General features: G+C 42.6%; 1 protein-coding gene across 12 annotated transcripts in view; it reads left to right on the top strand.

Annotated features, from left to right (window-relative positions):
• The window catches only part of CACNA1D (calcium voltage-gated channel subunit alpha1 D), a 384,077-nt gene that overhangs the window by 349,627 nt on the left and 6,721 nt on the right, over window positions 1–27,729 (top strand). For 10 of the 12 annotated variants that reach the window (XM_060239787.1, XM_060239788.1, XM_060239784.1 and 7 more), the window contains 6 exons: window positions 18,231–18,344; window positions 18,770–19,158; window positions 19,797–19,823; window positions 21,345–21,494; window positions 23,342–23,505; window positions 26,080–26,201. In XM_060239787.1, coding sequence (XP_060095770.1) covers window positions 18,231–18,344; window positions 18,770–19,158; window positions 19,797–19,823; window positions 21,345–21,494; window positions 23,342–23,505; window positions 26,080–26,201 — 966 coding nt within the window. The remainder of the gene's footprint in view (window positions 1–18,230; window positions 18,345–18,769; window positions 19,159–19,796; window positions 19,824–21,344; window positions 21,495–23,341; window positions 23,506–26,079; window positions 26,202–27,729) is intronic. The other 2 variants (XM_060239786.1, XM_060239793.1) reach the window with 1 other exon arrangement.

The raw sequence follows: 27,729 nt of genomic DNA, 5'->3' as shown, positions 1-27,729 counted from the left end.
GTGCTAAAAGGTGGAAAGTGAACTTAAGTGGAATTTTGCACCAAGAGCACCTTCATTCCATGACCAATGTAATGCACTTATGGACTATATGTCTTCAGAGCCAGACATATACAAACCAGTGAAAGTCTGACTGAAGAACTATCTGCTTTCCTGTCAGGTTCTTTCCTGGATGCTATTCTATTATATGAGTTATGAAGCTAATGCGGTGACTAGGAAGGATATCTGGCTGCATAGATGGCATGTAAGTCAGGGCTCCCAGGCTCATCTGGTTGGCATATTCTTTTCATCAACAAGCTCTTTCAGGCACACTGAAAGTAGTGTTAATTGAAACATTGCGGGGGGGGGGGGGGGAGTTTTCCACAACATTTGTTTATGGATCTCCAAACAATAGCAATCTCCACAGTATTGGAAACCATCCAGTCATGGATATCTGATATTCCAGCATATTGTCCCGAGCTACATCTGTTCCAGCTGACTACCTATTGAGTGAACAGGAGTAGCTAAGATTGTTTGAATTCTTCTGAAGGGGTGTTAAACATCATGCTGGCTTACAGCAGGATGTCATCTAATAGGACGCTTGAATCTAATGGAAGAGCTTTTCTGGTAGGGCTCTGGACAAGAAAGACGTTTAAGTTATTTTGTAGTAGTTAACAAGTTGGACTAGATAACAACCTTAGTACTAACCTCAAGTATCAGGTTGTCACCTTTAGCAATATCCTGAGCTGTGGGAGAATGTTCTGTCTCACCCTTCTGTCACATCTGCAGGTTCCTGAAGAAATTGATCCTGAACAATAACTCTACTAGCCTAGCTTCCATACCTGGAAATTAAACTAGGTTCTCACAGCACTTACAGGAGCCTCCTTCAAACCTGTGGCATGAGTTCAGAATTCAGGAACTCAACATTAAAACAACTTAGTGGACATTCCCTCAGCTTGCCAAATCTCTGAGCTAGCAAGGCTGTCATCTAACACAGAGCTGTACATCTTTCACAAAGTGGTTGTCACTGCTCAGGCATCAAAGGTTCTTGATTCTGCTCCTGCCTAAGTAAAAAGTTAAGAGGGTTTTTCTTACTATAGGGAGGGGACATTCTCCCCACTGTTTGACTTCGTGAGAATGTCAGCATCCTTTTGGGACCTGAGAGGCTGCGTGGGGGTGGTGTTACACCTCAACTAACTTTTTATTGGGGGATATTAATATTTCTTAGCTCAAAATGGTGAGTCTACGAGAGGTGAGGTGAACAGGATCTCTGTCTATGTCTACGGAGATAGACCACTGAAAATCCTTTGGTTAATAATGGATTTTATTATAGATATAGGGTTTCAAATAGTTACATCCCAATCAAACAACTTCAAGCATACAAGAGGAATACAAGAGATTAGCTGAATAAGCATGAATGGGGGAAGGCGATACAATACCTAGATCTTGCAGGATAGGCTCAGAGGAAATGCAAGGCCTCTGGAGGGAGATTTCTCTTGAGAGGAAGGGGAGGTGAGAGATGGAGGGAGGAGAGGATGGAGGAATCCCCTTTTCTTTCCTTTCCTTCTCTTCTCTTTTCTCTCCTGCTCTAACGTGACAGGTGGGGTTGCCTGTTTTCTAGGGTAAATTACGTCACATCAAGTGATTCAATTACCCAATGAGGGGGCAGAGTGTCACACCAATGGAAAATCAGAGTGTCATATGTGGAATATCCAGTCAGAGATCATTCGTGTCATAGATCCATACCCCAACATAGGAATTTTAATTACACTGGCCCATGACTTTTTATGGCCCTGTTTTTCCAAACTGACTCCCTTGAAGCTCCCAAAAAGTGATAGATTTCTCTCTTAGTGTCAAACATGATAGGCATCCATCAAGCGTTCAGGAGACTGGTTGACTTTGGTTAAAGAAAAATAGAAACTTTGTTAAAAGTCAAAATTGTGAGATCAGTTTACAGGTATACCAGACATTCGCAACAAGATGAGCTCTTAACCTTTAACCTTTGTGTTTTTGCTGTCTTGCCCTGAAGAATAACAGAATATATATATATATATATATATATATATATACACACACACACACACACACAAGCCATTTATTTGTGTTGCAGGGTCTCTGGTCCACTTATTTCTTTATGCTTTGACAACAGGATTTAAAAGGTTGCCAAAAGAGTAAAGGCATTTTTACAGCTCTGCTCACCATTTGTCCCTCTCTGGGCCTGGAATTCTTCATTCCCAGGAGCAGAAAGATGGATGCTTCTTAACCTTTCAGCTTGCCATCATGTTTGTCCAGCCTGTGAAGCAGAACCACATTCCAGCCTGCCTTGGGCCAAGAAGGAATTGGATTTTTCTCCCTTATGTGCAAGAAAGACCATTCCAATTCAAAGGGGCATTGCTGTGTCATCTTAATATTCTAGGGTTACATTGCAATATCACATTCCAGGGGTGCATGGCTTGGGAATCAGTACAGGGGTGTCTTTCTGGATATCAGTGGGGTGAGGTAAATAGAGACTGCTGGGATAGTAAATCCTTTCCTATACCTTTCAATCCTAGTTCTTATCCAGAATGAGTCTATTTTACCTCAAGTTTTTACCACATTAGCCAATTGTGTTGAATTAAGTAGAGTGAAGGTATCCTCTCATTGGTTTACTGGAATCTTTCTCCAGCATAGTGTAGTAGTTAAGAGGGGTGGACTCTGATCTGAGAACTGGGTGTGATTCCCCAATCCTCCACATGAAAACTGCTGGATTATCTTGGGCCAGTCACAGTTCTCTCTCAGAACTCTCTCAGCTCCACCTACCTCACAAGGTGTCTGCTGTGGGGAGAGGAAGGGAAGGCAACTGTAAGCTGCTCTGAGGCTCCTTAGAGTAGAGAAAAATTGAGTATAAAAACGGACTCCTTTTCTTCGAAGAAAGCAATTAAGAGCTGGCCCTGCTTCCTGAACAGATGGGATATTGTCACTTGAAGGTTCTTGAATGCCGTCCTGTCTATGTGGAGATGAATGATGAGAAACTTTCTCTTTTACGAAGTTTACGAAGTTTCAGGTCTCAGCACTCAGGCTTAGAACTGCCGGAGTAAACTATCTTAAATATGAATGCTTTGCCTGAACTCTATTCTACAATGGGCTGCTCATTCTTCATGCACACAATATATTGACTGATCCAGCAGACCTACCATGCTACCGTGCTAGTTAGAGGTATGGAAAGGATTCAAAACTAAGTTCACAGTAAAGATTAAAATAATCGTTTTTCATTTTCCCAGCTACTAATTTTAAAAGCATCATGTTAATATATTTGACTCCGGCATTCACTATTTAAAATAAAATAATTTATAGTTTTAGGGGCTTTTTAAAAAGATCCTAAGGAAATTATACATTATTTTTCTTGGAAACTCTACATTGAGAGAATTGAGTGCAGTTATTGCTTAATTATAACGTGTGGTCTCCATGGAAACCTGGCAGGTGTCTGACTCTTCAACACGCAGTTTACTGCCACTATGGCAAAATTCTCTTATTCTTTATCTGGAAAGAAATACTAAACATAATAAATATCTCTGCTGGAAATGTTTAGCATCAATAAGGGCTAAGTGGACAAAAATAATTAGGGCTGCATTACACCTATAATGGGAAGTTCAGCTTGTTATGATTCCTGTCCAGAATACTATCATGAAATTGGAGGTTGTTAGGCAAGGATTCAGTTTAGGCACCACCACCCAGCTGTGGCCAAAGCAGGAAAAGGAAGAAGGATTAGTCATACCACAAAGCAACATCTTGACAACAATAAACTACATCAAGTGCTTCTTAATCTCATTAAAGGCTTTGAAGGCAAGTATGCTGATCTGGAGATTCTTCTGCTAGCTACAGATTCCTTTTGTGCATTTTTTTTAGGGGAGAGGATGTGCCTATTTGGCCTTTAGACCTTTACTCTTGCTTTCTGGCTCACCTGCAATTTATTTGTAATAAGGTATGGCAAGGGATTCTCTGATTCTTTCCTGAAGCCATCTATTTCCGTTTCTCTATTTAATATTTAAAAAACCATCTCTCAAATCGGAGTCAGTCCTCTTTGACACTTTCTATAGAGGGAAAATACTGAAAAACTTTAGTGCCCCCACACAACTGCCCTGAGCCTGCTTCAGCAGGGAAGGCAGGATACAAATCAAATTAACTAACTAGCATTTACTGACATCTAAAGAAGTTTTCTGGTCCTTTGCCTTGAATCTCTAGAATCCAATCTAATCCAAATACCTTTATTGGCATAGAAATAATGAGTGCAGCATGGCAAATTTACATACAATTTCAGTTATAAAAACCAGTCAAACATCAAGAAGGGGAGCTAGTCTTTTGCTCCCTCATTGTTATGGCAGCCAAAAGATACTTTGTAACTAGGCTTGTGGTATGGGAACATCGGTCAGATAGCAGAAAGAAAACTAACATTGCATCAGATAATCCATGAAGGTTAGATAGGATAGGTTTGAATATACAGTCCTGCACTTCCCAATAAAAATCACAGTGAAGTAAGACATTGGTGACCGTTTCAAGGTGCCTTCCATTACAAGGGCAGAATCTTTCCTGATAAGGGATGTTGCCAAACCTCCCAGACAGTATCGCTGAGGGTAAAACATTGAGTCTTGCTAACATAAAGGAGCGGTGTAACTGGGGTGACGTAAACTGGGAAAGGCAGCAGGCAGACCATAATCTGGAAAGATACCAAATGCTAAAGGGAAACAAGTTTTATGTTCCATAATCTGCTCTTCCGCCCGCATAGTCGGTACGGCCGGCATAGACTGGGCAGCTTCCGGGGGTGTTGCTGTCAGTACTCCCCCGCTCCCCTGATCGCTGTCGGTTCTTCCGGCAATGTGCGATGGTGCAGCTGGTCAATATGCTTCCTTAGGATCTGGCCCCCCTCCGACGAGACCTCGTAGGACCGGGACCCAGTGACCCGCAGCACCCGGGCAGCTAACCACTCTGGCCCACTTGCAAAGTAATTTGCGTATCCCCTGGAAAGAATCCCCTAGTGGCTTCCCTGGTTTGGGGGGAACTGCGGAGGTCCGTAGCCCGGTCAGGATGCATCCTGTCTAGCCTCGTGATCAACTTCCTCCCCATTAGTAACTCGGCAGGGCTTAACCCGGTGACGGGGTTGGGGTGATTCTGTTATCAAATAGGAAGGCTGCCAGGCGATGATCCCAATCTCTCTGTACAATGCGACCTAGGGCCTCTTTAGTGGTGCGCACCATGCACTCTGCTTGGCCGTTGGTGGCTGGATGGAAAGGGGCGGCCCAAATGTGCTGGATGAGGTACTGATTCAAGAACTCCTGGAATCCCTGGGAGGTGAAAGCGGTCCCATTGTCCGTGACGAGGGTCTTGGGAATCCCATGAGTGCAAAAGACCCTTCGCAAGGCTCTGACCGCCGCCACGGTGGAGGTTGAAGCTACAGGAATCACTTCCAACCACTTGGTGTATGCATCGACTAAGATAAAGAATATTCGGCCCTGGTATGGCCCCGCTAATTCTAGGTGTAACCAGGACCACGGCCTCCTGTTGGACTCCCAGTGGTGGACAGGGGCACTGGGCAGATCAGGTCGAGACTCTTGGCAGGGTTGGCACCTTCGAACCTACGCTTCTATCTCCTCGTCCATCCCTGGCCACCATCCATAGCTACATGCCAAGGCCCTCATGCACACTTTCCCTGGGTGTGTTTTGTGTAGGGCTTCCAGCACTTGCTTCTGCTACCCCAGAGAAGGCACCCCTTGTGCATGGACAGTTCTTCTCTGCGTGATGCAAATGCCCTGAATTCTGCATCCAGTTTGCCTGTGGGCCACCCCCTTCCCACCCAGTCTAAAATGCGTGCGAGGATGCGGTCTCTACCCGTGGCCCTAGCTACCTTGGCAGCGTGGAGGGGCCTCTCTGGTAGAGTCTCTATAAGCATCACAGGGTGGGCGGGGGTGGGATCCGGGTCCATAGAGGGCAGTGGAAGGCGGCTGAGGGCGTCCGTGTGTCCCATAACTTTTCCGGGGCGGTGGACTAGGGCATATGTGTACGAGCTGAGGAACTGGTTCCACCGCAAGACGCGCTGTGACAGAATTTGCAGTGTCTGGCGGTCTGGGGTGAGAAGGCCCAGTAGTGGCTTATGGTCCGTGGCGATCGTGAAACGCCTACCGTACAGGTAGTCGTTGAATTTATGCACACCTGCCACTATTGCCAAGGCCTCCTTGTCTATCTGGGCATAGTTGCGCTCCACGGGGGTCAGGGCCTTTGAACAATAGGCCATGGGAACCTCCCTCCCATCCAGGAGTTGGTGCCCCAGAATGGCGCCCACTTCGTATAAGGAAGCATCGCAAGCCAGAATCACTGGTAAGGATTCGTCAAAATGGTGGAGCACATCATTGGAAACTAGGAGGTCCTTGACTGCCTGAAAAGCGACGGCCTGCTTCTTTTCCCAGACCCACGGGGCGTTTTTATCGAGGAGCCTGTGAAGGGGTTTTGCGATGGCTGCTTTGTGGGGCAAAAATGAATGATAAAAATTTAATAATCCCAAGAAACTTTGTAACTCCATCTTGCACGTGGGTGCCGGGGCGTGGACAATAGCCCTGGTCTTGTCAGCTGTTGGGTGGATTCCCACAGCGTGTACTGCAAACCCCAGGGAACCCGACACCCGAGGGAACACTTCTCCCGCTTTACTTTAAGTCCCACCGCCTGGAAACAGCGGAGTACCTCACGCAGACGGCTGCTGAACTGCTCAGCGTCTGGGGCAGTGATCAAAACGTCATCAAAAAATGGTTGCACTCTGGGGATCCCTTTGAGAAGAGCATCCATTATGCTCTGAAAAATCCCCGGAGCCACACTAACCCCAAATTGCAACCGCCGCACCTGAAAAGCTCCCCTGGGAGTCACAATGGTCTGGGCTTCTGCTGTCTCAGCGTCCACCGGGAGTTGCTGGTACGCCTGGACCAAGTCCAGTTTCCCAAAAACCTTAGAGCCTGCTAGGGCTGCCAGTACATGGCTGACCACTGGAACGGGGTATGGGTTGTCCTGAAGTGCCTTATTTATTGTGTACTTGTAATCAGCGCATATGCGCACATCTCCATTCGGCTTCACTGGAGTGACTATGGGTGTTTCCCATGCAGCATAGGATACCAGTTCTAGTACTCCCTGGGCTGTGAGGCAGTCCAGCTCCGCTTCTATTTTTGGTTTAAGAGCAAATGGAACTTGCCTGGCCTTCAGCCTTATCGGTCTCACGTGGGGATTGAGGGGTAAGGTGATGGGAGGCCCCTTGTAGCACCCCAGGGACCCATCAAACACTTCCGGGAATTCCCGGCATGTGCTCAAGATTTTGCATTTGCATCTGCTGCACCCCCACTATTTGAATACCCAGCGGTCGAAACCAGGCCAGCCCCAGTAATGTGGTGAGCTGGCGTTTGACCACGAGAATGTCCAGCTTTCCCTTAAAGTTCTTAAACTCTACCCTTACAGTGGCCCAACCCAAAATCTGTACAGGGTTTTTTTGGAAGTCCGCAGTATGAAGTCTGCCGGTCACAGCCGGAGCTGGCCATGGGGACAAAGTTTTCTTAGAGACTCCTCCGAAATTATGGAGATGGAAGAGCTCGAGTCCAGCTCCATTAGGCATGGAGTGCCGTTGATTAGGACCGACACCCTGACCTTATCTGGGGTGGTGAGGGGCAAGTTCATTACCTGCAGGCTAGTCGATGCGGTCGAGTAGGCATCGGTCGAGTTGTGGTTGGTGGACTGGCGTCTACAGGTGGTCTTGGCCCGGCAAGCCCGCGCTATGTGGCCCACTCTTCCGCAGTTCCTGCAGTCCACATTGCGGTAGGGGCAGTCCCGGTGCTCGTGTGGATCCCCACAGCTGGCGCACTTGGTATTAGCTGGTCTCTCTGTCACTCGTGGCCGCGTGGGCGCTCTCGGCCCCATTCCTGGTTGGCAACGTAGCTGGTTTGCCTCCTCCTCCTCTGGGTTGCCCGGTGCCATCTCCTCCTGGTGGACGGCTTCCGCTTGCGGGTTGTTGTAAGCTTTGGTTGCTCTCTCAAACACGGTAGCTTTGTTGAAGATGAGTTGGAGGATGAGCTCTTCCTTTGTGAAGATCTTTTGCTGCAGTCTTTCATCTCGGAGGCCCCAGACGAAGCGATCCCATAGGGCTTCATCCAGCTTGTCGAAGCTGCAGTTCCCTGTGATTTGGCGGAGGGCGGCCAGGTAGACAGTGGCTGTCTCTCCCGCCCCTTGATCCTTCTTGTAGAAGAGGAATTGGTGGGCGATGATGGAAGGCTGGGGCAAGAAGTGCCCAGTCAGGAGTCTGACTATCTCCTTGTACATTTTCTCTGTGATCTTCGCAGGGGCCGAGAGACCCTTTGCGATCTCAAATGTGACCTCCCTGCAGACACTCAGGAACACGTCTCTCTTACGGCTGTCGTCTGTAATCATGTTCGCTCGTAGGTAGCAGTCGACCCGCTCCGTGTAGGTCTCTCACCTATTGGGGTTGGTCGGGTCGAACTCTGCAAGGTGGCCCGTGGCCCCCTTGGGTTAGCCATGGCAGTGGTGGCAGTGGGCACTTCTGTCTCCCTCAAATGTGTGCCTTCCTCGTCTCCGGCCAGGTCAGCAGTCCCGCTTGGTGAGTTACCTGGCTCAAATCCCATCCTCGTCACCACTGTAATGTACTGAGTAACGAGACATGTTGAAGGCAACATGCTTTATTAGCGATTACATCACAAGGCCATGCAACGCAGGCCGGGTCCCAATTATATACATACCCCGGAACAACCCTCAGTCTGGCCAGGTCCAATCCTGGCCAGTTAAACTTCCTGCCACAGATCTTGATTGGCGGAGCATATTTGCGGAGCTACATCCGGGGACCAGTGGACTTCCCTTGGTCACCTCTGTAGCGTCCACTGTGTTGTAATTTTGGGACTGAAATGCAAGACACAACAATAAATATACCTAAAAATGGGGGCTGATAAAAAGTAAGTAGTTGGGGAGAAAGGAGAGAAGAAAGCATGGGAAATTGAGGATATGGGTGTTGCCAGGAGGAGAGAAAAAAATAGTGTGAAGAAACAGATGCAGGGAAAACTGAAGTGCTTGCAGTTTCCTCTAAACCACAAGTAGGCCCTGCCTGGCCACTGGCATAGCACAACTGGGCCATAGTTTCCCTAGTAGAGGCTTTAAGGGAGAGGGATGGAGAGAAAGCTGAAGATGGGGTGCAGGTAATAGTAGATTAGTAGGTTGATCAATGAGTTTGAAAGAAAGAAGCAGGAAAACAGGAGAAGCTATCGAGGCTTTCAGGGAATGAAAAGGAAATAGTAGGGTCGGTATAAATGAGATGCAAACTTATTTAACGTTCCATTCCTATGCCCACTATCTGAAGACTGTCACATGCAATGACAAGCATCTCACTGCTATATGTATGTTTGAATTCCTTCTTTCCCCTATTGGCAATAGAGCCCGCCTTGATATTCTAGGAGAAAGGATGTGGCTCCGGGAACTCACAAGTCAGTACTTTGCTTGCTGTAGAACTCTACAGGGAAACTCCCAGAACATTCTGTTGAAACAAGAACATTGTGCTGCTATCTGTACTCCAGTTGAACTCTCAGAAGTTCCTTTGAGATGTCATCTGGAGTCTCAAGATTTCTTAAGCTTCATATGAAAGTGGCATCCTTCCAAACCAGCTTGGTGCATTCATTACAAGTCTCTCAGGTTTTCTCATTCTCGTAAGCGTTTTTGGTGTTGAGACTAGCATGATATTACTGATATTAGTCCTTTTCTGAATACACTTTTTGACTTTCTAGCTCCTTCGCAATCATAGGAAGATACCAATCACCTTATATATCTCAACAACACTCTGGTCAGGTATCCTTCCCTACAATAAAGTGAGGAGGATGTTCAGACCATTCTCACCTGAGTCAAGTAGCACATATTTATGGTTGCCATAGAGAAGAGCTCTCTAATACCAATATAGTGCACTGAACATCTAGAAGCAGCACTGCACATGATGGAACACTGGTGAGAGAACAACAGTATTTATTTACTTCATTTATATCCCACCTTCCTCCCCAGTTGGGACCCAAAGCAGCATACATCATTCTCCAGCGTACATCTTCTCCTCAACACAACTCTATGAGGCAGGTTAGATTGAAGGTGTGTGGCTGGCCCAAAATCACCAAGCAAACTTTCATGGCAAAGTGGGGATTCAGACCTAGGTCTCCCAAATCCTAGGTCACTTGATAAGAATGCTGTTGGCATGCTATGGCATGATCTTATGGTAGCTCAAGATTATTCCTTGTCTACAACACTGAGACTAACTGCATCTTTCTTTGAAATAGGTGAACCTTTAAAAACTTTGCTTTCTTTGATTTCACCATTGGATGTGAGATTTACTTTTATAAACACAGCACTGTATATTATTCTTTCTACGAAGCAGAAGTATTGTAGTCTGTTTTTCAGCAGTCACGTTTCTTGCATTGATTTATTTTGAATTTAAAGATTTCATATTTCTCTGAAGTCCAGGTCTGCAGTAGTTAACAGTGCTAGCTGTAACCAAGTTCTTAAACTGGACATGACAGTATCCTTGTGGACACCATGAGGATGCCATTTCAGAGCCATTTAATAATGCTGGGAGGGCCTTGTATTTTGGTTATTACTTTCATCAGTGGTTACCTGCATGATATATGCTGTGAAAATGTCATGACATCACCCCAGAGTTGGAAATGACTGGTGCTTGCACAGGGGGCTACCTTTACCTTTTTATGCAAAACTCATGATTCCTCATCCACTGTTTGACTGGGCAAGGATTAACAAAAGGTTTCAAACACAGATACATTACATACAAGAAAGCTTCTTTTAGATGCCCAGTGGATCTGAAGACACTGATAGAAAGGGGAATGAATGCAACTACAGCCCACTAGCCTACTCTGCAAAAAGTGATGTGCACAATTCATGAAATGAATTGTTTAACAGGGTCACCTGTCACAAAAAATATAATGGTGCCATGATATGTGTAGCTAGTTTACCAACAGGTTTAAATTGAGGAGGTGACAGTTTGGGAGCATTCAGAATGCTGTTCCAGATAGAAAATGTGTCAGTATATTAGCATGGTTGGCAATGTATAAATAAATTGGAATGAGGCGCCAGTATTTTCTGTTCTTCCTAAATGAAGGGATAGAACCATAAAAATGAGGCTAAGTAGTGGTCAACTAAGAAGAAAAATAATTTCTGTTTTCTGCTAAACAGAGTTAGTGATTAGAAAATTAGGTGAATCCACTTCCTGCTACTGCAATCCAAGACTTAGGTTGAAAATCAGTTTACATTTCCAAATCTTCGAGTGGCAGTATAAATCCTGTGTTATCTTCACCTAAGAAATCTGTGTACTATGAAAATTAGGATAAAGTGTTCTTCCTTGGAAAGACAGAACAACAGTAGAACAGTAGTTGGGTGGGGCTCTACATATGACTTGCTCAGAACTTGAGTGGTATTTGACTGCAACATGACTTTGATTCCTTTTACTGTACAAGAACCAGAGATCCTGCTGGTGTTAGTCATTTGTCATTCTTTCCTACTCCTATTAAGAACATAAGAACATAAGAGAAGCCATGTTGGATCAGGCCAACGGCCCATCAAGTCCAACACTCTGTGTCACACAGTGGCAAAAAATTTTATATACACACATACACTGTGGCTAATAGCCACTGATTACGTGTATTACGTGTATTGCAGAGATTCCTCTACCCTATTCTCTTATTAAAGAAGGAACAGAAAGTGCTCTGAAATGCTCTCTGTCAGGAATCAAGGGCTGCAGATTTTATGGGCCAGCTTATTGTCTGAATTTAAATAGTATCATCCAGGGGTGTCAAAGATACAGCCCTCGGGTCATAGGCACTCCCTGCAGGGTCCCAATCTGGCCCACTGAGCAACTGACCCTCTGCTGCTTCCTACTTCCTGTTTCTTGCATTGTAGCCTAGTCTCTTCTATTTCCTGCTTCGCAGAAGAGAGAAAATGGAGTCCCCTGTTTAAGACCAACAACGTTTTGTTCTAGGTGTAAGTTTTGTGTGCAACCACACTTTTTCTTCAGAGAGATAGGAAAGGAAGAGGGAATGAGCCAGAGAGAGCAAGCCACAGAGAGAGAGAAAGCATCCTTTCAATTTCTTACAGATTGGGGGTGGGGAGAATCTAACCAGCACAGCTCGCATTCTTTATTAGTGAAAGGGAACAAGAGTCCAGCAGCACCTTAATGACTAACAAAAATTGTGGCAGGGCATGAATTTTCATGAGTCACTGCTCACTTCTTCAGATACAGTTAGATTAGAATATGAGTCCACCTGGCCTTATATCTTGGAGAGTGAGGGGACACTCCTCCAGCGTGCTCTTCAAACAACTTAGAAGAAGCCCGGGCCCTTATAAAGTGGGTAGGGCCGAGCCTCGTCACTCCTCTGATTGTGCAGGGGGGGCGGGGTGGAGCGCTGTGCTGTGCTGGGTAGGGAAGGGAGGGGGCGGCGGTGACAGTGGCGGCGGGGGGGGAGACAAATAGGCAATTGTCATCGGCAGGGGGGGAGCCCAATTCAGCGCTCCCCTCCTGGCACCCTAGGCAATTGCCTAGTTTGCCTAGTGGGCAAGCCGGCCCTGGCCAAATGACAATAGCAGGCATTGGTAATGAAGAAACCAAAGTTTCAGTTCAGTCAAGGATGATGTATTGCCTTGAGCTTCATTACCACTTGCAATTAGGGTTGCCAATCCCCATGTGGAGGCAGGGCTTCCCCCAGTTTGGAGGCCCTTCCCCCTGCTTCAAATCAGAAAGTGGTGGGGGGAGGGAAATGTCTGCTGGGCATTCCATTATTCCCTATGGGGACTGATTCCCCTAGGATATAATGGAGAATTGATCCATGGGTATTTGAGGCTGCAGAGGGGCTGCTTTTTGAGGTAGAGGCACCAGATCTTCAGCATAGCATCCGGTGCCACTCCTCAAAACACTCCAAGTTTCAAAAAGATTGGACCATATAGTTCTATGAGCCCCAAAAGAAGGTGCCCCTATCCTTCATTATTTCCAATGAAGGGAAAGCATTTAAAAGGCATGCAATCCCTTTAAATGTGATGGCCAGAACTCCCTTTGGAGTTCAGTTCTGCGTGTCACAACCTTGCACCTGGCTCCACCCCAAAGTCTCCTGACTCCACCCCCAAAGTACCCAGATATTTGTTGAATTGGATCTGACAACCCTAAATTGCAATTCATCAGTCTCTTTCTAATCTCCCTTTGAAATTCCTTTTTAAGAGAACTGCTACTTTTAGGTCAGCAGTTGAGTATCCTGGAAGGTTTAAATGTTCCCCCACTGGTTTCTGAATGTTGTGGTTTCTAATAGCATTAGAAAAGAGCAAGAGTCTAGTAAAGACTAACAACATTAGACGCTGCGCGGTGAAGAGGGACGTCGCTCCGGAGTAAGGTCAGTGGGAAAACGGCCAGGGAAAGGTAAGTGAATTCCTCCTTGAGTTTTTCAATTCACATACCCACATATCAGAGGAAGTCAGTTGTAATTCATGAAAACTCATATTGAAACACATGGTTTTAGTCTTTAAGGTGCCCCTGAATTGAAAAACTCAAGGAGGAATTCATTTACTTTTCTCTGTCTCATCCCCTCCCTTCATATTCTGCCTTTTATGTAGATACAGCAGACTAACACAGCTATCTCTTTGCAATTATAGAAGTCAAGCATAAATATTATGTTGAAGATTTATTTTCTTTGATTCATAGACTTTAAAAGATGATGTTGTCCATTTGCCATATGGTCTGCTTTCACAATAGAAGCCCAAATTCAAAATAAGAGCTAAAAAGTTTCCTTTCCCCAATTCTGAGGCCAGTATCTTAGAAAATAACTGTGACAGATTGCTTCCACCTGAAGGTTTGCTCCTTTCCGTCCTAGATAACCATATAATGCCATATCCTAATGGTCCGGGTATTTTTAGTCTTCCTCTGCTTTTTGTTGTGATTTTTCCCAGTCACAGTCAAAGTATCTTTGGATACCATGTGGACAAGGTGCACATTTTTAAGGTCCCATCAACATCATCATTTTCCTTGCTTATCCTTCCCACCCTCTCACCCCTATTCCCCTGGCCCTTGGGCCACCACCTCCTTTCTTTACTGCCACCAGAGGGTTTTCAGAGTTTTTTAAAAATGGTATTTGGTATTCCTCTATAGCATTGTACCTGTTTGTAGATCCTCTGAATACCCACCTTTCCTTTTTAAAGAAGACTAGGTTTATTTTGTGCTTTTAATCTGTGCACTTGTTTTAATTTTTGACTCCAATTTGTATTGGTTTTAATTTTTCTTTCTGTCTTGCATGTTTGTTTTTATCTTATTTATTGACTTCCATTTTTGTATCCTTGCAACTTGTTGCATTCTTAGCATTATTGAGTCTAAGGAGAGAAAGTGGAGTATAAATATTTTAAATAAATAAAGACATACCAAATGCCAGGTGCCAAAAGCTTCCCCAAAGCCCTCCAGTTTGGGGAGAAAATGGCAGCAGTGGGGGCTGTGGAAAGGAAGCTGTGGGGAAAACTGTTGCGTGGTGTGCTCTGTTGTCACTACAAATGCAGAGGCGATTGTTGTAGCAGTGAGAGCTACGTAGAGAATCATTACTGTGTGAAAGCAACCATAGCCTTGAAATGAAGAGTAAATGAAAGCATAGTATTATAATGATAGTATTATAATGGCACAGAGCCAAAACATCTAACCATCACATAAATAAAAGCAAAGCTGAAATTTGAAAACCAAAGGAAAATTACCACCACAAATTTTGAACAAAGTTAACTTTTCCCAGCTATATACATTACAATGGATAATGGCAATTGTCAGTTAAGCCTTTTGTAATCATACCTTTGACACAGATGCTTAATCTTTGTACGCTTCTTATATGTACAAATATAGAGATCAACTGTCATAAATGAGCAGTCATGAATTTATTTCAACGTTCACCCCACTTCTCTCCTAAGTGTGCCCATATGCTAAAACATTTGGGGGAAATGCAAAACAATAGTATCACATTAGAAAACCAAACAATGGCTCTTATTATACTGTAAATGTTGAATCCTTGAATCCTTCATCACACACACAGAATACTAATTTCTCTCTTTTTCGCATGTATTACTCTAAAGTTGGCTTACAAAAATATAATGTCATCATCTAGGTGACAATAAAATATAGTATATAATTTTAAAATAAATTCCAGGCATTAAATTTGGCAGTCGGGAAAACAGCAAGAGAAGATATTAAAAAGAACAACTTCCAGAAATGATCTAAAATAAGTGATTTTAACAGAGTCAGCCTACCTATTGCACTTTTATCTCACCAAGAAGCTCAGAGTGGCATACATTATTTTTCCTCCTCCATTTTTATTATCATGACAACCTCGTGAGGTAAGTTAGGCTGAGAGAGAGAAACTAACCCTAGGTTACTCATGTTCTCTTCATCATAACCATAGCATAAAATTCTGACAGTAGAGTAGCTTCAGTAGACTTAGAAGTGTGTAACTCTGCTCTGACCTAAACCAAAAGTATGCTGGAAGAGAGGTAAAGTTTGTTGCCCTCCTATAAACTGTAAGAGAAGGTGTCTGTGGAACCTCCAACAATGGTGAAGGGAAAAAAAAGAAAAGAAAGAAATTATTAGGATTTAGATAAATTCACACTGGAAAAGATGGTCCCTTATGTATTCTGGTCCCAAACAATTGGAATTTGAATGGTCAAAATCAGCAATGTGAATTTAATCTGAAAACAAATTAATAACCAATCAAAATGGATCAATGTAAATATAATATGAATCTGCTGGCTATGTTCATGCATTGCAAATGCAACTGTATTTTTGACTAAAGTATCTGAGGATTTTTTGCATGTGGCAGCCCAACATTAGGGGTGTGCACTCAGATCTACCCAAGCTGAAAATCTATTAGAAAAATACCTTACAATTTTATTTTATTTTTTGGTAGATTTAGGCATCCCAAATGTATTGAGGTTTTCTGAAGAAAACAAAACAAAAAAATCTGGAAAAAAAATCCCAGATCTATTCAGTCAGTCAGTCACATTTTATTTGTATCCCGCCCTCCCCGACCGAGCAGCTCAGGGCGGCTAACAGCATAAAATTCGGTACATACATTGTATAATAAATAACATTTGAAGACAGTTAATTAAAATCCATAAAATTCTAAAAACATTAATACATTTAGTGCTATTCCATCGGCAAGTTTACTTGGCAATTTAGTAGTATCAGCTGGTGAAGGCCATTTGGAACAGGATGGTTTTGCAGGCCCTGCGGAATTGTTCAATGTCCCGCAGGGCCGGCATTTCCTCTGGGAGTTGATTCCACAGCTGTGGGGCCAAAACTGAGAAGGCCCGAGTGCGGGTACTCTGGAGTCTTACCTCCTTTGGGCCAGGGATAGTCAGCAGGTTCTTCCCTGCTGACCTCAGTGCTCTCTGGGGTTCATACGGGGAGAGGCGGTCCCTAAGGTAGGCAGGTCCTCGGCCATATAGGGCTTTAAAGGTAATAACCAGCACTTTGTAGAGAATCCGGTATACAACTGGCAGCCAGTGCAGTTCACGCAGCCCCGGCTGTATGTGCTCCCGCTTTGGGAGCCCCAGCAACAGTCTGGCAGCCGCGTTCTGCACTAGCTGCAGCTTCCGGGTTCGGCACAAAGGCAGCCCCATGTAGAGGGCATTACAGTAATCCAGTCTCGAGGTGACCGTTGCGTGGATCACTGTTGCCAGGTCCCGACGCTCCAGGAAGGGGGCCAACTGCCTTGCCCGCCTCAGATGAAAAAAGGCTGACTTGGCAGCGGCATTCAGGAACTGCCAGGCAGATCCGAAAACAGCAGAAAGTCCAGATCAGATTGTTCCTGCCTCTCAGCTGTTTGTCAGGCTTGCAGTTTCCAAAGTTTAAAGGGACTGCAGAAGACAGCCTGAGGATAAGCTGTGCTGGTGGGAAGCAGACTGTTCCTGCCAGCTTGGCTTGGAGCTGGCTTCTCCTGCAGCCCAATTTAAACCAGGCTACAGAAAAAGCCAACCTTAGGATCTTTTGTGCCACTGGGAATGGATTGCTCCCCAGAGGTTAGGCTTTATGATGGCTTCTCCTGCAGCTTGGTTTAAATTGGGCTGTACGAGAAGCAAGCCCAACTAGGATCGGCTGTGCCCATAGGGAGCAGATTCTTCCCTGCCACCTCAGCTTTGTGCTTTAAAAAAAAACACTAGTATTTTTTTCTTCTCAGGTCTATTGGTCCTCCCCAAAACCTTAGGATTTCTGGAAAATCCCAGATCCTAATACAGTACTGTTATTGGGATCTGGGATTTTTCAGAAATCCTGGGGGGGGGGGGGGGGAATCAGGTTCAGAAGACTCAAGAAGAAAAATGCCAGTTAAAAAAATATTGCATACCCCTACCCAACATAGACTGAAGTCAGTATAGTCAGAAAGTTACTAACAGTGCAATCATAAATAGAGTTACACCCTTCCATGCCCATTGTAGACAGTGGATTTAGAAGGATGTAACTCTGTTTAGAATTACACCTCAGTCATGTGTAACTGTGGCCAACTTGGACTTTCCAGGAAGGGTCATAGCAGGTATGCAGCCACCTCTTATTGTCCATTTCAGAGGAAATGGCAATCATGCACATTAAGGATTACATTTAGCATATCTGCCCCATACATGCCTTCAGAGTTCCAGGGATGTAACATCTGAAAAGAGCTATAAGTATGGGCAAAGTCTGAAGCTGAAAATCAAAGGAAAATTATTTCCCCCTTGGTCAGCACCATCACAAACTTTAGCCAAGCCTTTTTTCTGACAGATACAAAACACTCTAACTGAATCAAAGTATGATTAGTGGTGATCAATATATAGAAGCAGAAGAACACATAAATTGCTTAATGTTGTTGGGATAGATATTTTCCCCTTTGAAATGCAGTATGCAAAGAAATATGGTCGCATGTTCCAGCGGATCACATCGATACCTTTTATTTCTTTTATAGCATGGGGGGGGGGGGGATTGCAGTGCAGTTTAGTTGGCTTCAAGGCTACTGTTAACTTTTAAATCAAGGAAAAATCCTGATAGCTACTCTCATGTGTATAATCTAGTTTGACTTTAAAATCCTCTGAAGTTAAACAAGTTTGAGAACAAAATGCCAGCTATAATAAGAAACACCCTTAATGAGCAATCTCTTAACTGGGCTGAATCAGAGAGAGAAAAACTAGTTATTTTTAATGAATTTTGTTTATGTTTACTGATTTAGGCTGGACTAAGGACACTTCATGATATTGGTCCTGAAATTCGGCGAGCTATATCCTGTGATTTGCAAGAAGATGAACCCGAGCAAAATCACCATGAGGAAGAGGAAGTATATAAAGTAAATAGCAAAATGACCGTTCAGTTCCCTTAACTTTCTGAATTTATAACATTATGTTTAGCTATCTTTCTTTTGATCTACAGATGTGAGATTTTTTTCAAGAGATGTTCATTCTGTGGACTTTGTGTGTATGAGAAAAATGAAACTATTTATAATACTTGGAAAAGTGGGTCTTATGCCATATATTTCTTGCACTGCATGAAATGAGTTTGTGCTAAAGTAAAGTATCCAATGAGATCTAAGGTGACTGCATCTTAATGAAACACAAAGGGGGGAATAATCATGATCATGGGCAGCTTCATGCCACTATAGAACAGCCTGTTGTAAAACAGCATTATGACAGTGTAACAGTTTGATATTGAGAAGCAAGTGTGAATCTTAGCAATGTTATCTTAATTAAGCAGCTATTAACTTGTACTTTACAGAGAAATGGTGCCCTGTTTGGAAATCATGTAAACCATGTTCCCAATGATACAAGAGAGTCATTTCAACAGATCAACACCACGCACCGCCCGCTACATGTCCAAAGACCATCAGTTCCATCTGCGAATGAGACTACTGAGAAAATTGTACATTCTTCAGCAGGAAACTCTGTATTCCATAACCATCATACCCATCATAATCATCATCACCATAATTCTATAGGGAAGCACATTCCAAATTCAACTAATGCTAACCTCAATAATGCCAACATGTCCAAAGTGATGAATGGAAGACCTACAAACACTGGAAGTCATGAGAATATGACTGAAACGGGACACCGCTCACATTCCAGAAGTGATCATCATGAAAAACGTAGATCTTCCAATCGCAGGTAAGCACTTGTATTAATTTGGGCTCCATAAATTCTACATCCAAAAGCATATTATACATAATTTATAGGCTCTTGAACTGAAATGAATATTAAGCTTCCATCGATGTGTGTCTGTTAATTAATATTTTCAGTCCTTCAATCAGTCTGTGCATGTATATTTATTTCCTTTGCTACTTTTCCATGCTTATCTCACTTGCTTTGGTCTATTTCCCAGGTTGAATGTAATGTAGTATCATACAATCAGACAATTTGATCCTCAGGTTGGGATTTTTATTTTAGTACATTATGTACTAAAAGAATTTCTTGCACTGTAAGGAAATTTCCCAATTCTCTTGGACCTGGATCAGTAAACAAATGATAAATTCACAATAAAAGGCTGTGAAATTAAATGTGTCACTGTGCCCCAATTTAGATCAGATTAATTCAGCATGAACAGCCTGTTCAGCTCTATGGTAGATAATCCAAGAAATAAGAAGCAGATTGATATTTATTTTTATTAAATTAGCAGGTGGAGTAATGGTTTAAATTAAACACACTTGTCTTCCTTTACCAAGTATATTATATAATTTATTTTATTGCTAGTTAATTAATACTAATTATACTTTTTTCTTCTCAACGTTGTTTCCATTCTTGGATAGAGCTCGCTATTATGAAGCTTACATTAGGTAAGTATATACATTATGTAGTGTATATTTGATTTTCTGAGGCATTATCCAAAATCTTACAGTGATTTTTTGAAGTCTATGTGAGAAAACACTTAAAATAAAAAAATCAAAAACAAAAATGGCATGACATAAGCCCATACTTGAAGGACTACCTCTTCAAAAATGAACTGATCTAGCTGTTCCAATCTTTTGCTCAGAGCCTTTTGTCTGTCCCCTCTTGCAGGCTTATTAAATCAAGCACTGCTCAGTCTTGAGCTTTTTGTAATGACTGTCATATTGAAGAGACTAATCATCCCAAAGTCACCTGGCAAGCTTCATGGCAGTGTAGAAATCAGACCATGGTCTCCCATATTTTAATTCAGCATTAATTTTACTAGGTGTTCCTGGCAAGGCATTGGAGGATTATAACTGCTGTTTAGGTCATACTCTGCTGGCCAATTTGTGAGTCATATCCTGACCAAAAGCACAAGCGTATTTTAGTCAAAGAAAAGGAGAATGAGCATAAAGAGGGAAGGTCACACACACACACACACACAAAAAGCCCAAAGAGTAAATGATGATAGCACCAAAGTTTAAAATTGTTTAGGTCATTGGTGATCAAAAGTTTGTGATTACAAGCAAAGCTCATATTTCTGCCAACTTGCCTTTTCACTCCTACTGGTAGCCAAACTTTCCTCTCTATCATTTCCCCCTTCCTAAAGCTCAACACTGTAAGGAGTGGGCATCTAATACTAGAGAAGGCTGTAGCTGCAGTTGTGCAGTAACTTTTAAGGACAGAAAACTGCAACATCAGATGCTGCTGAACATGGGCTAGCATGTATTTTCTAGCTTAAGGAACAGACCCATTTCTCAGTTCACTGGTAACAATGGTGGTTCACTCGGAATGTCTGCATCTGCCACAAACTATCTCTATCCACCAGTACTCTCCACTGATACTCATGTGGGTAAATTTTTGGAAAGGACAGCTCCCCAGGTGCAGGGTTCCTTTAATTAACGTTTAGATTTTTCTTGAGGGCAAATTTTAGAATTTCTGATGGGAATAGTAATTTGGTTGAACCTGATTTAGAGGAAATCCTGGTGTTTTTGAATGAAGTAGTAACTAGGAATGGGCTGGTTCATAGCACAACTGGTTCATAGCACAAACTTTGGACTGCCCCAAATCCCAAACCAAACTAATTTTTAGGTTTATTCCCATCCCTAGTAATAACACCAGGCATTTCAATAAAGGCATTCATTTGAAAAGTGAGAGTAGAGGCAAATGGTATAATACCTTTCTTTTAAATGTCAAGTCTATGTTGGTAGATATAATGCCATTTTGCTACTATGATGCTAGTTGTATGGATATAGAGAACCAGGTTGTATATAGAGAACCAAGTAATGTTTACACTTTATATTATCTGTGAATACTGGAGTAACATAGGCTGGCAGCTACAAGAATATGTCAGTCTTGATTTTTAATAAGTTATGTGAAGTATTGTTTGAATGCAATGGCAGCCCCAGATGTCTGTGTCCTAACTGTAGGTCAGAATCAGGAGATAGGCATCTGCCCACAATTTGCCGTGAAGATCATGAAGTTCGAGATTACTATAATGATGATCACTACTTGGATGATCAGGAGTATTTTAGTGGTGAAGAATATTATGAAGAAGAGAGTATGTTATCAGGAAGCAGGTAAGATTACTGGTTCACTGAGAACATTATGCCCAGGGGGGGTTTTGTAGCAGGAACTCCTTTGCATATTAGGCTACACATCCCTGCTGTAGCTAGTCCTCCTGGAGCTTACAGTAGGCCCTGTACTAAGAGCCCTATAAGCTCTTGGAGGATTGGCTACATCAGCGAGGTATGGCCTAATATGCAAAGGAGTTCCTGCTACAAAAAAAGCCCTGATTATGCCCATGTATATGTTGTGAAGTAGTATACCACTGAATATCAGATCCTGGTGTAGGGGGTGGGGATAACAAGAAGAGGTAGTTTGGGCTTCTGTACCCAAGCTTCTGGTCTTCTGGAGTAACTAGTAGGTCAGTGTAGGAAACATGATGTGGACTAGTTGGACCTCTGCTATGAACCAGCAGGGCTCTTTTTAAGTTCTTAAATCAATTCATGTATCCAGTAGATTCAGACATTTTAGCAAGGAAAATCTAGACACTGAAAAGGGAAAAAAGGCGGAGACTCTAGTCCAGTCTACCAGAATTTGTGGTTAAACAGTTATATTACTGTATTTCTTCATAAGGAAGATGACCTAGAATGCTCAGTAATTTGTTAAAATAATTTTAAAAATTATTATTGGACATAATTGTGACTTGCATGCAAATGTACAATGAGCCCTCCCCCCCTTTTTATGGCATAGCTGTGGGGGGGGGGGGAACTTGAGTAAATACAGTACTATAGGTTCCATTTCAGTCATAGATTTTCAGTGTGATCCTAAAAAATTTATAGGACAGCCAATTAGTTGTTGATGTGTTAACAGCTGCTATTCATTTCCTTGGGTTCTGTGTACATTTCTATTGCTATTCTACACATCTACAAAATCTCCCTTACTATTAATGAGAGAGAGTAGAATCTGACCCCTAGCATAGTATCTCATCTCAACCTCAGTGCAGCTTCATCCCTAGGACTGGGTTCATCTCTCGAGTGTTAGAGATGACACAGAGCTACAGTATTCTTTAGGTTATCAGCCCCACTGAGCTTCTTCTTGTCTCCATTGCTTTACCCTCTGTAACTTCCTTTGTTTCTTCAGCAGACACTAGCTTGTGCACATGCATGTACATACAGTGTCAAAATAGACATGAAAGTAATTTATAACATATGCTGTGCTTTAAGGAAACATATGGATAAGTCTGGAGAAGATTATGCTGTTCGGATGCTCGGATTTAGGGACAGTTAGAACCCTGAGTTAAGAAAGTGGAACAGACCCACCCAAAAGTTAATTAACTTGCCTTAGAACAGAGAGCTGCTATCATGTTTTTAGTTTTATTCATGTGAAATCCTTTCATCATTTTATATATGAATAATGTAGACTTCAAGGTCTTTACTCTTTGATTTACAGTTAAGAGCAGTAGTTAACTAAAATTAAATATAGGTAATGAATTGATTGCTATAAACTAATTAAGGTTTGTAGAATCTTTCGGGCTCAAGTGCCGTGTTCTACTGGAGAAAGTTTTTCTTCCAGACGTTTCATTCTCGGCTGCAGAGAACATCCGCAGCCGAGAACGAAATGTCTGGAAGAAAAACTTTCTCCAGTAGAACACGGCACTTGAGCCCAAAAGATTCTATAAACCCTAATGATGTTACTAGCCGTGAAAACCTGAAATCTGTGATAAACTAATTAAGGTTTGTCTGTCATGAACAGCCATCACTCAAAAACCATACACAAGTTCCATTTTAGTTTAATATTTGTATAGCCTTCATGAAGTAGCATAAATCATTAAGAAACATGTAAGGTTTTCAGGAGCCAGTAAATAAAAGGCTAATGATATTTCTAGTGTAATTTTCATTAACCATCTGTTTCTTTAACTTAGACATATACATGACCATCATAGCAGATATTACTACAATGATTCAGATTTTGAACGGCCAAAAGGTTACCATCACCCATATGGCTTTTATGATGATGATGAGTCACAGATGTGTTATGATTCAAAAAGACCTCCTAGGAGACGGTTGCTACCTCCAACACCAACACGTGAGTACATTAAAAACATTGGTTTCATTATGTGGTCATATATAATGAAGAACCAAGGAGACTTAGAATACCAACATGATTTTCTCCACACATTGTTAAAGTATCAGAAACAATTCATTTAGAGCACTAGGATAATAATTAACAACGAAGAGCAGCTTGCTACATAGGACAGCTCCATGGTCTAGGGGGAGGGGGTTCTGCCAGTTGTGGGGCTGTTGCCTTGGTGTTCCCAGTGGGATGAGATTTGGTTCCTCTAGATTCCTTCATGTAGGGAGGGGGAAGGTCAGAGCAATAAGCTTGAGTAGCCAGCAGATTTGATTAACCAGCAACCCTCATTTCGTTTATATGCCTGATAGCAGGTCAGCTGCAAAGTACCCAGAAATACTGCTCTTTTAAAACTGATATTGGAATATCCTTTTGCCCAAAAGGTAAATAGTGGCCCTGCCTTTTCCTGCTGCATTTTACAGATACTTCCTGTTCAGCTCCTTTGCTTGCTGGCTGGAGCACTTGGCTGTGGCTGTGGGACCCATGGGTCTGGAGTTATTTGCAGATGGGCAGGTAGCAGTGTAGAGGCTGGAGTCCTGACATCTTGTCTCAGGCTGTCAGTATGCATTCCCTTTGTGGAGGGAGGACATTAAGCAAAACTAACCATCATCACCAGTGGTCAAGTATAGATAGAGGACAGCATGGAAAGCAAGTGAAGGATAGTGACACATTCTTTGTACACACACTGTTCAAATGAACATATCAGTAGGTCTACTAACATCAAAAAAATAAGGCTGTGTCTTCTTTCTTTTTCAACCACAGTACAAAGGATAAGGTTCCATTGACTCAATATGAAAGAGAATTACTGTGGCTACTTCTAGTTTTCCATATTTGTAGTGAAGTCCAGTATTTCTCTGCTGTTTTGTTCACTTCCTGTGATAAATTGTACTGAAGGTGTGTTGTGTTGAAAGAATTAAGGTTGCTATGTACCATAAACAGACTTTTAAGTCATGATATCTGTGTGCAAGACAGGGAAGGATTAGATCAAATGGATTTGCATTGTTTTTGTTTCAGAAAAAAACAAATTTGTATTCATGCACAGGTTTAAAACAGTGACGTAAATTCAATAATATCTCTTAGCTGACTCACTTACTGGCACTTTTCCTGCCTCTCTCATACAGACGCCATATCTGCTAACACTAGTACCACTTTTTGGCAGTGGTTGTTTGCCAAGTAAAAGCAGCAAGCAATCTCCCCAGGGGAGCCTCTTCCATTTCTTAGGAAATGAAAATGGAGTGTCAGTATTTCAAGATGTATTTGTCCTGATATAATTACAGGGAAAATCTGTTCTTTATAAACATAAGAGAGTAATGCTCAGGTTTTGTGCATTAGTGCCAGGTCACAATGAGATCAAGAAGTGGCTCTTTTGGTATTTAATTTAACATTAAGACACAGCTGTGAGAGCTCAACTTGGATTGAGCTGTGGTGCAAGAGAGGGAAGAGATCACCTCTAAGATTTTTCAAAAGATAGCCAAGGATTGGAGGAGAAATGGTTGTATCAAGCAGATTATTTCCCTTTGGAAAAAGGGATTTCTGTTCTTGGAGCATGAATTCCTTGTTCTCCTGTTGAAGCCCAAAAATGCTTCCCAGGTCTGCGGTGAAGGGGAAAATCAATGAAAATTGTCCTCCCTTTCATCACTGGAAATTTTCCACTGGATCCAGCCCAAAATCCTTAAGAGACTTGGTTTATTGCACCTTTGAACTTTCAAAAATTAAAAAGAAAAGAAAAAAATTCTAGAGCTAATCAACAGATTGAATATTAAAAAAATCATAGGTTTACGCCCAAGAGTTCTTAAATTTCTGACAATCTAAAAAAAATGTTATTTGTACACGCAAGTGTACATTCTCTCTCATAATACTAAAAATTGGGGTCATGCTAAGGTTTTAAACAAGGATTGAACAGATTTTTGAAGAATATGTGTAATTTTTGCTATTGATCCTATACTGAATGGATCTTCTCAGTTGCTGAGAAGCCGTCAGCTGTCAGTTGGTCATGCATATGGGTTTCCCTGTAGCATTTGACTGAGCACTGCTGGACTAGATGGCTTATTGGTGTAATCTGGTATGGCTATACTTACAGAATGGTAGTATATAGGGGCAGGCTAATCAGTGCTAAGGAGAACTCCTGTAACCTCACAGCAGGAATGAGCCAGAGGGGAGAAGAAGCAGGGTGATGCTAAGCTCTTTTCTCTGCTATGTCTGAGGTCCTTGCCTTTCTAGGCTTTATTGAGGCTTTTCTCTTCTAGTCCTCTTTAAACAGACACTGCCCTAGATTCAGGTTCAGAGTGACCTTCTGGTAGGAGAATGAATCTTGATGACTGGAACCTCCTCAAGACAACCATACCAGGGAATGCAACTGATCCAAAAACAACTCTGACAAAGAGAGCTTTGGCTCTTGAAAGCTTATATGCCCCATAATTGTGTTGGTCTCTAAGGTGCTAATGGACTGGGATCTAGCAGATCCAAAACAAAAACACCTGAATTGTAGAACAATGCTGCAATCACCAACTCACTCTTTTCATGTTTTAGCAAATCGCCGTTCTTCCTTTAATTTTGAATGCCTCCGCAGACAAGGCAGTCAAGATGAAATACCACTGTCCCCTAGTTTTCACCACCGCACTGCATTACCTTTGCATTTAATGCAACAGCAGGTAAGTTTAAACAAAATTTGGTTTCCTTTTTAATATGCCAACTATTGTGTTTTTTTTGTGATTTTAAACCTGATTTAGACATTCAGATTCTGAAATAAATTCCAAGGCCTCCAATTCACGTTACAGTCCTGAGAACTTTATCCTTTTGGATCTTATCCTGATTCTTGGGGACAAAAATATGGGTTGCTGCTTAAATCTTAAAACTGCTGCCATGATGCAGTTGCAAATAAAAACCAAAGGGGTGCTTCTCTGAGCAAGTATTCTGCTTCAAGCCTAGTCTGCAGATGGGCAAAGACCAGTGGTAAGCAAATTTCTGCCAAACTGGAACAGAAGTGATAAGGCAGGGTCTCATTATCAATTGCCCAAAGTTTCCACACACTCACAGCGAACCATCTAAAAGTTTTATTACAGTCAGAGAAGTTCCACATGCAGTTTGATTTACATCTTATTGAAAATAAATATGTGAAAATAATATTTCTGTTTTACCAGTTAGGGATTGGATTTCAAGTGCAATTAATGTCTTTCAAATCCAAATGTAGGGGAGAAAAGTTTGTCTTTTCTTAAGAGGCTCTTTAACCTCCCAAAGTTTGGTTCAGAGTGCAACTCTACAATCATTTCACTCAATGTGACTTTCTTCTTTTATTAAAAACAACTCTTTAGATCATCATAATAAAATAGGAACCTATGTGTAAATGAACTCTCTCTCCTGTAGATAGAGTTCTGAGAAAAGATTTACTTCTTTTAGAATGCCATATATAACAATAGCAGTCGTGTTTTGCTATTAAAGGCAGGGCATTTTTTAAGCAGGAACGCTAGGATTGCCAAGTCAGCTGCTTCATGCAGCGGGGGACTTTAGTGTGCGAACGCAACGCAATGACGTCACCTGGAAGTGACATCATCGCACTGCCGATGTCCTCTGCAGCTGCTCTAGCCTTCTGGGAAATCTCTATGATTTTCCCAGATGCTCTAGCCATTTGGGAGGGAAAAAACTCTATGGTACCTATTGTACCATAGAGTTCCCCCTCCCAGATGGCTAGAGTGTCTGGGGAAACCATAGAGTTTTCCCAGAAATGCCTAGAGCGGCCACATGGGGCATCACCAGCGCAATGATGTCACTTTTGGGTGACATCATCACGCCAGCGACGGAGGGGGAGGCTCCCCCACCATCCAGTATGGGCCAGTGGGTTGGGAACCTCCTGGGCGGGGGAACCCCTGCCCGGACCGGGGCTTGGCCGCCCTAAGGAATGCACAGGAACGCAGTTCCGGCTGGCTTGGTGTCAGGGTGTATAGCCTAATGAGTTCCTGCTGGGCTTTTTCTAAAAAACCCCACCCTGATTAAATGTACTATTCAGTTTATTATTTGTTTGTTCATTTAAGGGAAGTTCTATCTGGCCATTTCCCAAGGTGATTTTACAAAATTTTAAACCAGATAAAAACAATTATCACTGAAAATTACTTCAAACTAAATTCAAGTAGAAGCAAATCCACGCATGCAGTTTTTTTTAATATTCATCAGTATAGTGTGTGT

This window comes from Heteronotia binoei, chromosome 5 (assembly GCF_032191835.1).
Source record: "Heteronotia binoei isolate CCM8104 ecotype False Entrance Well chromosome 5, APGP_CSIRO_Hbin_v1, whole genome shotgun sequence".
In the NCBI taxonomy this organism is placed as follows: domain Eukaryota; kingdom Metazoa; phylum Chordata; class Lepidosauria; order Squamata; family Gekkonidae; genus Heteronotia; species Heteronotia binoei.
Note: the sequence above shows the minus strand (reverse complement) of the source record. Positions and strands in the feature narration are given on the sequence as shown.